Below are 14,379 nucleotides of genomic sequence, written 5' to 3'. Positions count from 1 at the left end.
GAAAGAAAGTCCCAGGAAGCACAGAAAACAAAGCAGAGAAGCTCCAGCATCCTCACAAAGCCTTTTTGTAGGAAGTTGCCCAGAGATGGAGACACAGCCCTGGACCACAGAACTTTTAGGAGACTCTGCCTTGCCAGCACCCATGAACTGCTCCTGTTCCAGCCAATTTTATTCAAATGTATCTAAAGAACCCCAAAATAAATCTGTATTGGAGCTAAGAAACAATGGGGGGGGGGGGGGGTGTTGCTGTAGCTGGACGTGCACAGAAGGGGAGAAATCAGAGATCATCAGCATTTTCTGGCCTTCCCTTCCTCCTCCTTCTTGGAATTCCCAATCCATTGCCCATGACAACACCACGACTGATCCATCTGCCAGGAAGAGATTCCTATTTCCCTGTCAGTTAAAAAGGCAAAGGCAAAACAAATCCTCCAGGCCAAGAAGCCAACGTTCCCAAGAGCCGCTCATGTCATCCCTTCCCGGTGTACTCCAGCTTCAACGAAGTGGAATTTGCAGCTTGGGACAGCGCTGACAACTGCCTGGTAACCCCTCAGGATCGATCCACTCATCTTTCTGTGGAGGTGGGAAGATCCAGAGGCAATCTGAGCTTGTTTGGCTGCACAAGAGGCCGAGGTGATAAAAGCTGAGCAGTGTCAGGACCGTTTCCAGCCGCAGCCCGTCCGTGTTCGGGGCTGGAATACCTGGCTGGGAATGACCAAACCCGGGGGTTGGGCGTGCTGCAAACACGGATCACACGGAGATTCTCATGTCACGGTGTTCACACCATGGATAACAGCAGGGAGGGATGCCACACTTCCAGTGCTGGCAGCTCCGGCTGGGTGAGACTGAGAATTCCAGTGGTAACGGGAGCATCTCCAGGGAAGGCTGAGACCTGAACTGCAATCCAAGGGATTTGAAACCTGTGGGTGTCTCCTACCAGGAGCAGACGGTCCAAAGGAATGTCCAGGAGCAGAGCAAACCATGAACACAGCCCTGGTTATTCCCAGCCCACTTCGTGCTGCTGCAGCCACTGGATTTCAGGGAAAATTCCCAACATCCAGGCTCAGGTCAGCTCTGCTATCCAGGAGGAGAGTCTCAGGAACATTTCCGTCAGCAGGACATTTCCTAATAAAATTGTTTGCCCCCCACAGTGTTTGTTTTGTGTTTTGTGTGTGTTTAAAATTAAAACCCACAAATGAACAGGTTCCTTCCCCAATTCCATGAGCGTTCTCCCTCCTGAGCTACACAATGAACTAAAATCGATTCTCTTCTCCTCCTTAAAATACTGGCAGCACATCACAGAGCATAAGCAAAGGCAGGGGAAGGGTGGAGAGCACAGAAAAGGGAGGTGGAGAGCACAGAAAAGGGAGATGGAGAGGAAAAAGGGCATCTGTCACAATTCCAGGAGTGCAGGAATCCCTCACAAGGAATACAATGGGAATAACAAGGGTCCTCCTCTCGTACAAAGCTCTTCAGAGCAGCAGCCTCTCCGTTTGAGCACCCTCACTGGGCATAACTGAAACCACGAGGTTTCTGGAAAGTGGCAACATTTGGGGAAATAGGAAAAAAGGTGAAGAGGAAGCAGAGGGAGGATGATCCCAGCTGGACATTGTGCCTGAGGCTGGGAACCCACAGTGCAATTACAGAGCTCTGTTAATGAGCTGCCAGCCTCAGGATGAGACCCAGTGGAGCAAATGCAATGCCTGGGATCTGCTCAGGGAAGTTCCCGAGCTCAGGAGAGTTTGGGAGATGTGGGTTCAGCACCTTCGTTTGCCTCTGAGCTCTGCATTATCCCAGAGCAATCCACTTCCAAGGTCTCAGCAGCACCTGTATCCCGAGCCCAAATTCCTGATGAGCTCCTCTCTCAGCCAGGCACCAGAGGAAGCACCGAGTAAGAGTTTCAGAAGTGTTCCACATCCTCCTGCATTTCCTTTCCAAATTTACAGCCCTCAATTGCTGCAGGAGGCACAGCTGGCTCAGCTCCGCCGGAAACATGGCCAGTCAATTTTGGGAACATCTTTGGGAAATCTCACACTTAACAAGTGCTGAGCCCAGGGAAAATTTACCCCTGTGCATTTCTTGCTGCATCACTGGTGCTTCTCCAGCACAGCTCCCCTTAGGCTGTGGCTGTATTTGCAATGCCAAGGGCAAATAAAGGCTCTGAGTGGTAAAAACTGCCCCTGGATCCATGGAATGTCCAAGGCCAGGTTGGATGGGGCTTGGAGCTACCTGGGACTGAGGAAGGTGTCCCTGCCCATGGCAGGGGTGGCACTCGGTGATCTTAAAGGTTCCTTCCACCCAAAGCATTTTATGATCCAATGATTTCCAAAATGTGCCTTCTCTGATCCCCTTCTGAGCTGTTCCTCCCATGGGCACAGCTCTGAGGAGCAGCACTGTCACCTTCCCCTTTCCGCACTCTCCACATCCAAACCCAGAGCTTGGGACACTCTCCTCGGGCTGATTCACCCTCAGTTTACAGCCCAACATGAATTTAAGTCCCACAGTTACAGAGGGGTGGAGGAAGAGAGGAGAGGAGGAGCCACAGCACAGAAGGAAGCAGGAAAGTTCAATTAACAGTGCTCATCCTCCTGTGTTGCAGAACAGTCACTGGAAAGAAACCCACGCTGCTTCAGCCCTGCGCTGAGCACAGAGGGTCGATGAAGAGTTTCTGCTCCCCATTCTCCCCACTCCGCACCTCCCGTGTCCTTCTCTTTGCAGTATCCCACCTGTGGGATCACTTCCTTTCCATTCCCCCAAGCTCTGATGAACTCACACCTCAGCCATGAGGTCCTCGCTCGGCATCCCTCACGAACCCCTCAGGCTGCTGACCAAAGGAACTGCAACCACTGCTCTCAAAAGAATGAAAAAAATGGAAAATTCAGGCAGTCCTTGAGTGATTTTTCCCGTGAGGTCACAACACTCCCTGAGCTCAGGCTGAGCCCCCAGGGCACCCCTTCAAATGCAGAGTTACAGAACTGGAACCTTGCCCTAAACCCTCTCTGGAGATGGAAACTTCTGGTTTATTCTCTTTGCTTCTTGATGCACCATAGCGTTTAATAAATAGACAATAAAACCAGCATGTCAACATTTCCCTTTAAATTAGGCTCAGAAGAAGGTCGGCAGCAGCCCACCAAGCCCGCATGTGTGTAACTCCTTTATCAATGTGTTGCTTCCAAGAGGGGAAGGAGCAGAATTCCAGTGGAAGGTGACTCTGTGTGGCTGATTTAAAACGTGTGAACACAAGTGACAAGCAGCCCTGTTTTCACTCCCGTGGAAAACACAGCAGAGCTGTCCCTGTGTGTGAGCAGGTGGCTGTTTATCCACAGGGTATGGCCAGACATGGAGAAGGAGAGGTGTAAAAAGCGACCTCACAGCGCTCAGTTCACACAAAAAAGCTGTTCACCTGTCTGGCTGTTGTTTGTTTTGTCCCTGCCAGCCTGGGAAAGGGGACAGGAATGACCTTCCAGGAGACAAAAACATTTTCCTTCTCCCCACAACACCTTCCCAGAGAGCCATTCCCAGATATTCTGTGAGTGTGATATGCATGAAATAGAGAATATCATAGCTGGCTTTATGAAATCCCTTTTTACAGCTTCCAGATCTCCAGCAAATGTACAAATAAATGGGAAAGTGAGAGGGAGGGAGAAGCACAAAACAAATCCCAGGCTGAGGGAGCGGCACTCTGCTAACTGGATGGCCAGAGCCAAAATCAGGAGCATCCAGTTATTTTAGCAAGCCTTGCCAAGAGACTAAATAGAATAGCACAGGCCAGGTGTCAGTGATTATAATCCCACTGCTGCCAAAGTCGCTCCCATTTACAGCCAGCCTGCCTTTGGCTCTCTCTCCCCAGCAAAGGAATAATTCCTGAAGCCCCACAAAGCACGGCTGCACCTGCCCTACTCCAGGGCAGCTCTCACCTGTGGGCCTCTGCTGAATGCTCAAAACCTTCTGAAATTTAAAACCAACACCAGCCCTGGAGCTGCTGTGGAGAAAAGAACTGGTGGAAATACCTCAGCACATTATTCCAAGGCCAGTTCTGCTGTGGAAAATGAGTGGTTTATGGATGAGATGATCTGGATGCTCCCACACCCAAAATGGTCCCTGTGAAGGTACCAGCTCTGCTCACTTGACCTCAAAAACCACCCCACCATCAGCAGCAGCATCTGATCAGGCATCTCTGCCCTTTCCCAGTCCAGATGGAGCTGATCCATCCCCCCTTTCCCAAAACCACTCCATTTCTGGGCCCTCAGCTGCCCCCAGGGGGTGGAGGGTGAACACGTGAAAGCAGACAATGCTCTGGAAAATACTGCTAAAAGAAGTGAAATCAGTCAACTGCTGAGCAAGGAGTCCTGGAGCCTGCCTGCCCTCACTCAGGTGTCCAGGCACTCCTCTCCCCTCTGAGGGCTTCTTTATTTGGGAGAAACCTCAGGCTGCACACAGGGAATGAGCCAGGCAGCCTGGGGGGAGGATGGGCCTGCGCTGCATCACACCTGCACAAAATAATAGTTTTCCACAAGTATGGGTAAAGGACGAAATAAAGAGAGGTTCCATTTCCTATTTTTTTTCACTAAACACAAACCCTTTCCACTGCTGAAGACTCTACAAGGGGTTTTATTACCATTTTTAAGTGCTGTACAGTGAGTATCTCTCCTTTTACAAGTGGAACCTTGTAGCTATGGAGACGCAGAATGTCAAATCCAAGCTGAAGACAGGATTTCAGTGGGGGCTTTGCGTTGCTACATGTGCCTTCAATGATCTGCTTTCCATCTCCTGAGGTCTTTATTATTCTTCATTATTTATTAGTCTCTAACGGTGTGCAAAGAGCCACTGGATGTTCAACAATCACACAAACACAGAGTGACCCGTCAGACACAGCGCTGGGGTGTCTTGCACAGTCTGATTTACACCCAGGGACACCACAAACCCCACCCCCGAGTCCTGCAAAGTTGTCATTAGTTTAATTTAACCGAAATAAAGCTGCTCTGGTGCTGGCACAGCACCTGGAGGCCGGGTGAGCTGCAGTCCCCTGGTGTTTAATGCTGTGTGTAACAACCACAGCCACCTGGGGGAATTACACCACACCGGCCTCGCGTTACTACACCTGGGAGGACTCTTCAACCTTGTAATTACCTGCTGTAATCCAAATTATCCAAATTCCAGTCTCCCAAACATCATCCCTGTCTTCTGTGATCCAAACTGCATTAGGGATGATCGTGTCATGACCTGGATGCTCAGTTACCACGTGCACATTCATCTGTCTGCTTTACCACCATGGAGTAAATTCAACATTTTACTCAAGCTAGTGAAACTTCAGTGCTGTTAAACCTGAGCGTGAAGGGGACAGAGCCTTCCAGGCCAGAATAATGCTCCTTGTGACAGCCAGGGGAAATTCAAGATAACCTGAATGTCACACATTTTCTACTTGTGCTGGTAACAGCGAATAACCGAACCCCACACCTTCCTCCTGCGCTTTCCTGGAGCAATGACAGGGTCATGGCAGGTGGGTTTCTGTTCTGAAGGCACCACTGCTCCAGAGAAAGCAACCCCAAACCATTGCATTTTCCTTCCTTCCCCTTAACTCCACGGTCCAAAACCAGCTGGGGATTTCAGGTGCCAAATATGAAACCTCTCAAAGGTGCCCCATTGTCAGAGAGTGAAAGCACTGGGTTTTGAACAATCCAGATCCCAGAACTGCAGATCCCACTCTGCTCGTTGTCACCACACCTCCCACAGCACCTGGCTGCCACAGCCAGGGCTCAGAATTCCCACAGCCAATCCCAACCTGCACAAAGGGGTGGGAATAAACTCCAACAGGCACGTGAAACACTCCCAGGTAGAACATCCACAACCAAGGAAGCAAAATCCACCACGGTCCCCTGATGCCACATCACGAGCAGGGTTAAGTAACCAGGACTGCAACGGAATTGTGCAAATCCTCCTTTGCCAGCTCTAAATAAGCAGCAGCATTCCAAGCAAACCCATCCCCTGCATCCACAGCAGTGGAGTCATTGGCAGGAGAGCAACAAAACAATTTGGAATTTCCTTGCAAAGCTGGACAGCAGAAGAGACGCGCTGAGAGCTTTTCCTGATTGTGCTTCCCGTGTTGCTGAGTCAAACCCCGACACGGCCTGAAGATTGTGAAAATCAACTCCAGGAGGGCTGTCTAAGCCTCCACTGATCACTAAAATGAAATTAAACCCTCCAAGAATCCCCTTCTCCCAACCCAGATATTTGCAATTGTGCTGTTTGACCAAGGCTCACGTTCAGAGAAACCCCTGTGTTCCCGTTGCTCCAGGAAAACAACTCCAAGATCGTGCTGCAGTCCTGTTGTCCCCTGGTTTGCTCCTGAGCCAGACCAAAAATGCAGGAAATCTTTGGCATTATCATTAAATTGGCCATAAACCCCTCAAGATTTCATGTGGGGTCTGGAGAAAAGAGGTTTCCATATTTAGTTTTAAACCAGAAAAGGCTCTTAAGCTCCTCTGTATCTACCAATCCATTAAAAATAGGATTCTCTTGTAGCCACAGCTCATCAAATGGGTGCAAACAGGAGGAGAACAACACTCCAGATGCCTTTATCACAGTTGTTGGCTCCAACTTAATCGCTTTTTTAATAAGTCTTAATTATTCAAAATAATCACCATCCCTTCCCTGCCTGTTGTCATTTAACATGAGAGAGCCTTCTACAGACAAAGCCCAAAGCAGGAAAAAAATAAAAGAACAAAATCTCATTAATCTTTCTAATATTTAGAGATACCTCAAGAGCTTCGAACATTTACCTCTCCTTCCCAGCAGCTGAAATGGTTTTAGGAGGATCATGGTTCATACCTCGCATTCCCTGGAGCCAGAGATGGTGTAGGTGCAGGGCCCAGATCCGTTAACGGATACATCCATGGTCTCAGAGTTTGTTGGCTTGTAGTCCACGTAATACTCCTGCAAAGGGGAGTTCATTTGCCTCTCCGACTCCCGGGCCTTTTTCCTGCGCCTCTTCATGAGCGTGTGCTGCTGGAGCTGCTTCATGCTGGCGGGATAACGCTTCCAGGACACGTAGATGACCAGCAGGATCATGGCCACGGAGAGGAACAGGGCCACGCTCCCCGCGATGATCTTGTGGAAGGACACGTGCTCGTATTCCGGCTCCACTGCGGGCGTTGGGATGTCTGCGGAAGGACTCGGCATTGCGGATGTCGGCTGGTGGCTTTCCAGTTTGGAAACGGTGGGTTTGGGGATGAACACGGGTCTCTGGGGCGTTTTGGGAGCCTGGTAGGACCTTTCAGTGGCCACCACCTGGATTTCGGCACAGATATTATAGGTCTCCACAGCGTCGCTCACCTTCTCGCCCTGGATGTGTTTGGGGCCTGCACAGATCATGGTGCTCTCCTTATTTCCCTTGAAATTCTTAAGCCAATTAAACAGAGGGCAAATGCTTCGAGTACATTCCCACATATTCCCAGACAGAGTGATGGAGATGAGCGAGATCCACGTGTTGATGGTCTCCTGGGAGATGTTGGTGAGTTTGTTGGAATCCAGGTTCAGCTTTTGCAGGTTAGGCAGGCACTGGAAGGTGCCGGGCTCTACCCCTGCGATGTCATTGCCTGATAAATCCAAGTTGTGCAAGGAACTCCAGGTCCACGTCAACCCCTGGCTGATGGAGCGGATCCTATTCCACTGCAAGTAAATGGAGCGGAGGTTGAAGAGCCGTGGGAAGTGGGCAAAATTGATCTTAGAAAACTGGTTGTGCTCCAAGTGGAGCTCTGTCAACTTCAAAAGGCCGGCGAAAGCGTTGCGGGACAAGCTCCGCAGGCGGTTGTAGCCCAAATCCAGGAAGTCGAGGTTGCGGCAGTCCTGGAAAACGCGGATGGGCACCGTTTTCAGCGAGTTGGACCTCAGGTGCAGGATCAGGAGCTTGCGGAGGCCCTTGAACTGCTCCGCCTGCAGCACCTGCAGCTTGTTGTAGGACAGGTCCAGGTTGCGGAGGTTGGGCACGGGGTGGAAGGTCTTGTTGTGCAGGTGGGTGATTTTGTTGGAGCTCAGGATCAACTCCTTCAGCCGGCGGATTCCCTGGAAGGCGTCCTCATCCACGGAGCTGATGTAATTATGGTCGAGGTAAAGCCATATGAGCTGATTGAGGCCCGCGAACTGGTGGGATTTCAGCTTCTGGATGCTGTTGTAGCGCAGGGACAAGCCCTGGGAGCCGCCGGAGATGTTGTGGGGGATGTCTCGGAAGGCGTGCGACTCGCAGTACACGATCTTGCCATCGCAGCGGCAGTTCTTGGGGCAGGCTCGCTGAGCCCCCGCCAGCCCCGCCAGCAGCGCCAGGGGAAGCAGCCCCAGCAGCACCCTGGAGCCTCCCCGCTGCTTGATCACATGGAAACCTGCAACGTCCGAAAGGAAAAAGGGGCATTGGAAAGCCTTGCAGATAAACTACCAGATTATCGCTCACTGGGGGCTCGGGGTAAGCCTGAGCGGAGCGGGGGATTTGGGAGACAACCTGTTCGCCTCCCGCCTCGGCTCTTTGTGGTGCAAATCGCCGTCCTTTGAGTGCCTGCCTGGCCATCTCTCCTGCCCCCACCGCCTCCAGACTCCCTGTGTGGGGCTTACGGTCCCTCGGGAGCACCAGGAGCCTGATCCCTTCTGGCTGTGCTCCTGTGCCCCGGCTCTCCGAGGAGCTGGGATGTCCTTATCGCTCCGTGCCGAGGTTTGAACAATAAACATATTTGTCAAGTCACTGTGCTGGATGCTCCACAGTGCTGGAGAGGAAATGAGCCAGAGCTTCTGCTCGTGCGTGCTGCTCAACGTGTTCCTCAAGGAAAGCAACTGCAAGTCCAATCCCCCCCCCCCCCAAATTACCCCAGAAAGGGTGAAATCTACTTCTCCTGAAGTTTGATCCATCTTTGGAACGTGTATTCATTGCAAAATGAGGCACTAAGTAAAGGTTTGAGTTTTGGCACTGAGTGGTTCGGGTTTAGGAGTAGGTTTAAGTAAAACTCATGGGGTTTATGTACCTAAAATACAGAAATAGATGCAGAGAAACAAAGTTCATCCATAGTGTACCAGGAAAGCTGGCATGGGACCCCAATGCCAGGTAAAGGTAGGAGACATATTCCTTTGAAATGAACCACTGCCTTAACCCATGTTCATCTAAACTTATCCATAGGTGGCTGTGAATATCTAAACATTTATTAATTTGAATTAATCCAGTAGATGATGAAAATACCCACCCCAACACTTCCAGATAGCAGCAAAGCCCAGAAAGTTTAAAGGGGGATATTTCTCTTTCAATTCCCCTCTCCTGACTGATTTTAAGGGTTTGCCTTTGAGATGTCAGATTTGTCACACAGCAGCAGTGCTGGATGTGAGGACATATGTAATAATTGAATATATAGAATCCTGAATAATTATGAGAGGGCGTGGAGGGGGTGTCAGAACCCCCAACACCCATCTGCACGCCTGGAATAATTTTAGGGCTGCTGCCTCTGTCCAGAGTTGCAGCCTTGCTAAGAATGAAAATGCATTCTTCCAACAGGAAATATTTCAAGGGCTGGTATCTCCTTGATAAATAATCACTTTATTATTTGTCACACACACAGCAGACAGTGCTGCAGCTCTTTAATCCAATTTTAAACCAAGGGGCAATCTGCAAAAATAATTCCTGGTCTCGAATGCCCCTGCCTTCCACTTTAATGGGTAGATTTGTAATTTAAATCCTCATTTTTTTTTGCTCCGTTCTCTTTGCCAGCAGCAGCCAGCTAGAAATATGTTCTGGCTGTTACAGACTCGGGGGCTGGGGAGGGGGAAGGAAGGAGGGGAATAAACCTGTCACACTCGGAAAAAAACCCGACTGGCAAATGACTGCTGGAAATGTAGCAGAGGTACCAGGGGCATCTTTTCAGCCTCTTCAAAACCACCTATGCAAGAAACAACTCCCCCCTCCCTCCCCTTTGCTTCCCACATCCTGCGAAGTGTTAACGCCAGCCCTTCCTGACAGCCCGAATGGTGCCGGGGGATCGGGAGGAGAAGCCGGCAGGATTTGGGGTGTCAGGCACACACGCAGCTCCCGGCGCGCGTGCAGGTGCGGGGGTGGGCGGCACAGGGGGTTTGCTCCTGCACAGCCCCTCACGCGCGGCAGGAATTCACCGGTGGCTTCCATGGGAAGCCACTGCGGGAGGAAAGGTGTGCGTGTGCCTGGAGGGGGGGGGGGGGACATGGGCTAAAAATACAATGGCAAGTACAGTGAGTCACCTGGCAGAGAGAGGAACGCGCTGCCGCCGCTGCCTCCCTGAGGCCCCCCTCCGCCGGCGAATAATCCAGCTGCAAAACCCACCCCACAGCTGCAGCCGTGCCAGCAAACAAACCACAAAAGTTCACTCACCCATCCTTTTGTCATCAATAACGTCCTCCTTCGCCTTCCTCCAGCTGTTTTCTCCTCTCTCTTCCCTTTTTTTGCTTTCCCTTCGCCTCTGTGTCTTTTTAAAAACTGGTTCCTCTGCTTTAAACCATCAGCATCTTCATGTCACAGCCCGGCTGCCACTCGCCCCGCCGCCATCCAGCGTGCCTGCAAGGAACCCCACAAAGTTCCCCGGAGAGGACCAGCGAGAATTTTGGGGATGAGGAAGGGAAAGGATAGGGAAGGGGTTGGGGGTGGGGAAGACAGGACGAAGGATGGGGGGGAGTGTGGGGGGGTAGGGAGGGACTCTAAGCTCTGAGAGCCATTGTGGAAGTCATCAGAGAACCGGCGGCGTTAAGTGGCAATCGGCGAGAAAAGCCGGAGCAGGCGATGGAGGCGAACCAACTTCTCTGGGAGGAAGGACCAAACCTGTGCCGGCGCCTCGCATCCCTCATTCTGCTGCCTTTTGCCATTGCCAGGCAGAGCGATCCATCCTCCGCCGGCTCCCGGAGCAGGCAGGGCCTCCCGTGCTGTGCCAGAGCCCGGTTTAGCAGCTCCGCAGGCTCGGTTTATCCATTTAGCTGGTCGGGTTTAAAGTGTTTTGTAGCTGTGCCGAGAGGCAGCTCTCGTCTAATTCCGAGGCTTTCCAGAGAGCGATGATGCTCCGGAGCTCGTTGGTGCTGAGGCTGGAGTTTGTGGAACACGGAGTGCCCTCCACTGGAGAAAACCCAGCGCACATTAAAGGCTGAACAAGTGAGGCTGTCATGGCTCTGCAGACTTCGCTTCCCTCGGAAAAGAAAATTAAAGACACAGCATTGCCTTGCCCACCGTCCTCCCTTCCCAGACCCCTCCACCTGCCCTGGATTATGGAATGTTTACGGTGTGGGGCTTTCTGGCAGAAACGCCAAACAAAACACCCGCTCCCCGAGGGATCTGCCAACCTGAGCTTGCTCTAATGCACCTGACCTGGGTATTTGGCTTGGGCAAATTCTAAACTGTTCTTCTTTTTCTCCTGCATTCCCGGGGGAGGGGGGGGCAGGAAGAGGAATGTTTGCAGGTGAAAAGTGAAAGTCTTGGTACAGGGTCGAGGGCCAGGGGCTGTGATCAAACCGATCATCCTCACAAAAGGCATTTGTTTGACTGCAGGCAGCAACTCCAAATGTAAACACTCCGTGTCCTGCTGTGGCTGGGACAGGGTTAATTCCCTGCTTTGTAGCCTGTAATTTTTTTCTTTTAAATCTAAGAGCCTTTTAGTCAGAAAAATACTGACTTTGATAAACAAGGCAGAAGTGAAGCTGCAGAATCAGTGACACCTTTTTTCCTCCTGAACTCCCCTCCCGTGGCTCTCCCAGTGCCGGAGCTGGGATCCTGCAGAGTCCAGCCCCGGATCCAGGGTGGGATCCAGGCTGCGGCAGCTCCGCAGGGTCTCACCTCCTGCTGTGTCCGGCCAGGTCGCCAGGGCTGGGTTAATTCCCGGTTCAGCAGGGCTGCGTTAATTCCCAGTTCTGCAGGAAGGTGTCAGAGGGATGTGGAACAAGGGCAGGGGCAGCAGGAGCTCCCTGAGCTGGTTCTGGGAGCCTCTTTATCCAGGAGCTGCAGGGAATTGAATCCTTGGGGCAGCTCCAGGATCCCACAGGGACCATTTCTGGCTCAGGCACACTTGGGTTGCTCAGAGGGCAGCACTGGACTGCTCTGAACAGCTTTAACAATTCCTAAAATTTGGGTATTTGTGCCATTTCCATCCCTCCCTGTGCTGAACACCCCCATCAGTTATTTGGGAAGCAACTCCCTGCCCAAATCCCACTTCAGCTGCCAAAATGGTGGCAGTGCTTTATAAAGTCACTCATGAGCCATCCACTGTGTGTTATTTAATTTCTAAATATTCCAAATATTTCCCACTGTGGCCCAGGAAGTCCCCACTCAGCATTGCACCCCCGGATCTCTGGGGGTGTCTGTGTGCCACTGATGGCCCCACTCTGTACCAAAAATGAAAATTGCACAAATCTCAAGGTCCGATCCCAGCTCTTCCCTCCTAATTCCTTATTCCTGGCTCACTGCTTGCTCCTGCAGCCCATCCCAGATGGAGTCACCCCTGGCCAGCCCCAGGATCCAGCCCTCTGGAGGAGCAGGAAAAAGACTGGGACACAGGACGGGCCAAGAGTTCAACTCCATTCTGAAAAATAAATAATAACCCACAAAACAATCCACAGAAACCAACTTGTCCTCCCCTATATCTGCATCCAGACTGCATCTGCACCCACAGTGCATAAATATTCACTTCTGAATAAAACCCTTGCTTGGTTTGTTCTGTTATGACAATTTGTCGCTACCTATAGATCAGATATTCATTTGCATATGAAAAATATCATCATTAATCACTATTTTTATTCTGGGTTGGACAGCAGCACACACAACTCCCTCAAACAAGATTCAGAACTTAATTATCATAAGTGATGTTGAAAATACCTTTCCCATATCTCAGTTAACCCCATCTGCATCACAGCCAGGAACACTGGCGCAGGAATTCATATTTATTATTCCCAATAAATGTAAAAGCTGAAGTGTGCAGTTATTTATTCCACCTTGTGTTGATAATTCTCCAGGATGGGTTCATTTGAAACTCTGCCAGATCTGGGAGTGAGCAGAGCAATGTCCACAGGAACTGCACCATTTCCAGGGATGCCTTTTCCCAGATCCTTGGATCCTACAAGAGCTGAAGCAGCACTGCCATGAGCTCTCCTTCTGCCATGGACTGAGCCTCAAAGTCCCCACATTCCTACCAAAAGGTGGGCATGATTTTTCTTCTTTAAAAATCCTGTGATGCTCTAATGGAAAATCTCACAAATTGCAAGGCAGAAAACCTGAGGAGCTGAGCTGAACCAAGGGAGCTTTCACTCAGCAGCACAAATGCCACCCGCTCCTTTCTTAATTTCTATTTTACATTTTCTGATGAAATAGAAAACAAACCCACTTGACCATTTGCCAAAGGAGAAGTGGGGAAGTTTTAATCAGCCTAAACAAGCGACTCTCTGAGCTAAAAACCACACGGAGAGGAGGAGGTTGCAAAGGCCTTTTTGTGGTTTGGTTCCACTTCCTTGGAGCAGGGAGAGAGGTGGAGATCCCTGCCCAGAGGAACTGGGAATGTTGTGAGTGCGCAGCTGATGCTGGGCCAGCTGGCAGAGCTCCCTCCCACCTGAGCAAGGGTTACCTGAAGAAATTATCCAGCCTGGGAAGGGTGTGGACCATGGGATCTGGGGGTTCTTTTCTGGAAAAATGGGTCTGGACAGGGCTTAGTGTTTGATTTTGAGTTGTGATTATTTTATATATGAATATAAGTTTTTTTTTTTTGTGTGTGTGTATTTATTTATTTATTTAGATATGTGCTTTATTTATTTATTTATTTATTTATATGTATTTCCACAAATAATACATAGATGCACAAATGCTGTATGTATTGTATGTATGATTATACATTATATGCTATACTATATATTTATATATTACATCTTTATAAATTTACCTGGTTATATATTTATACATTTATTATATATAGATTTAAATATTTATTTATATATTATAAATATATATTTTTTATTTATAATACTTCACTGTGCGTGGATGTATGTATACACACAGACACAGATGCACACATAGTGTTGTGCTTGGAATTTTCATCGTACCCACTTTTTCCCATGCAGAAATAGTTTAAAATGAACAATAACTGATATTTCCATGCTTCACCAACTTTGCCACAGCTACCAGCACCAGCAGCCCTCCCAAGCTGCCTGCAAGGGAGAGAAGAACACGTTTGTATTTCCTGTGGTCCCAGCTGGGGATTTCCAACCCTGAGTAACTGCTCCTCGTAGGACCAGTGGAGGAGCAGCCGCTGGAAGCTCCTGAGCTGCTGCTCTTTGGCCAAATTCTTCTTTCTGCCCCATCTCGGGTCACTCCTCTCCTGCCCAGTCTGTTCCAGATGCTCCTTAGGGAGAAGGACA

General features: G+C 50.1%; 1 protein-coding gene across 1 annotated transcript in view; it reads right to left on the bottom strand.

The window, feature by feature from the left end:
* Positions 1-11,501, bottom strand: part of LRRTM4 (leucine rich repeat transmembrane neuronal 4) — a gene marked incomplete at both ends in the record, with an annotated part of 195,807 nt that extends 184,306 nt beyond the window's left edge. The window contains 2 exons of the mRNA XM_082298291.1: positions 6,826-8,372; positions 11,351-11,501. Of these exons, the coding sequence (XP_082154417.1) occupies positions 6,826-8,372; positions 11,351-11,501 (1,698 nt within the window). The remainder of the gene's footprint in view (positions 1-6,825; positions 8,373-11,350) is intronic.
* Between the last annotated feature and the right edge of the window lie 2,878 nt (positions 11,502-14,379).

The sequence above is a fragment of the Coloeus monedula genome (assembly GCF_965178545.1).
Source record: "Coloeus monedula genome assembly, chromosome: 28".
NCBI lineage: Eukaryota > Metazoa > Chordata > Aves > Passeriformes > Corvidae > Coloeus > Coloeus monedula.
Note: the sequence above shows the minus strand (reverse complement) of the source record. Positions and strands in the feature narration are given on the sequence as shown.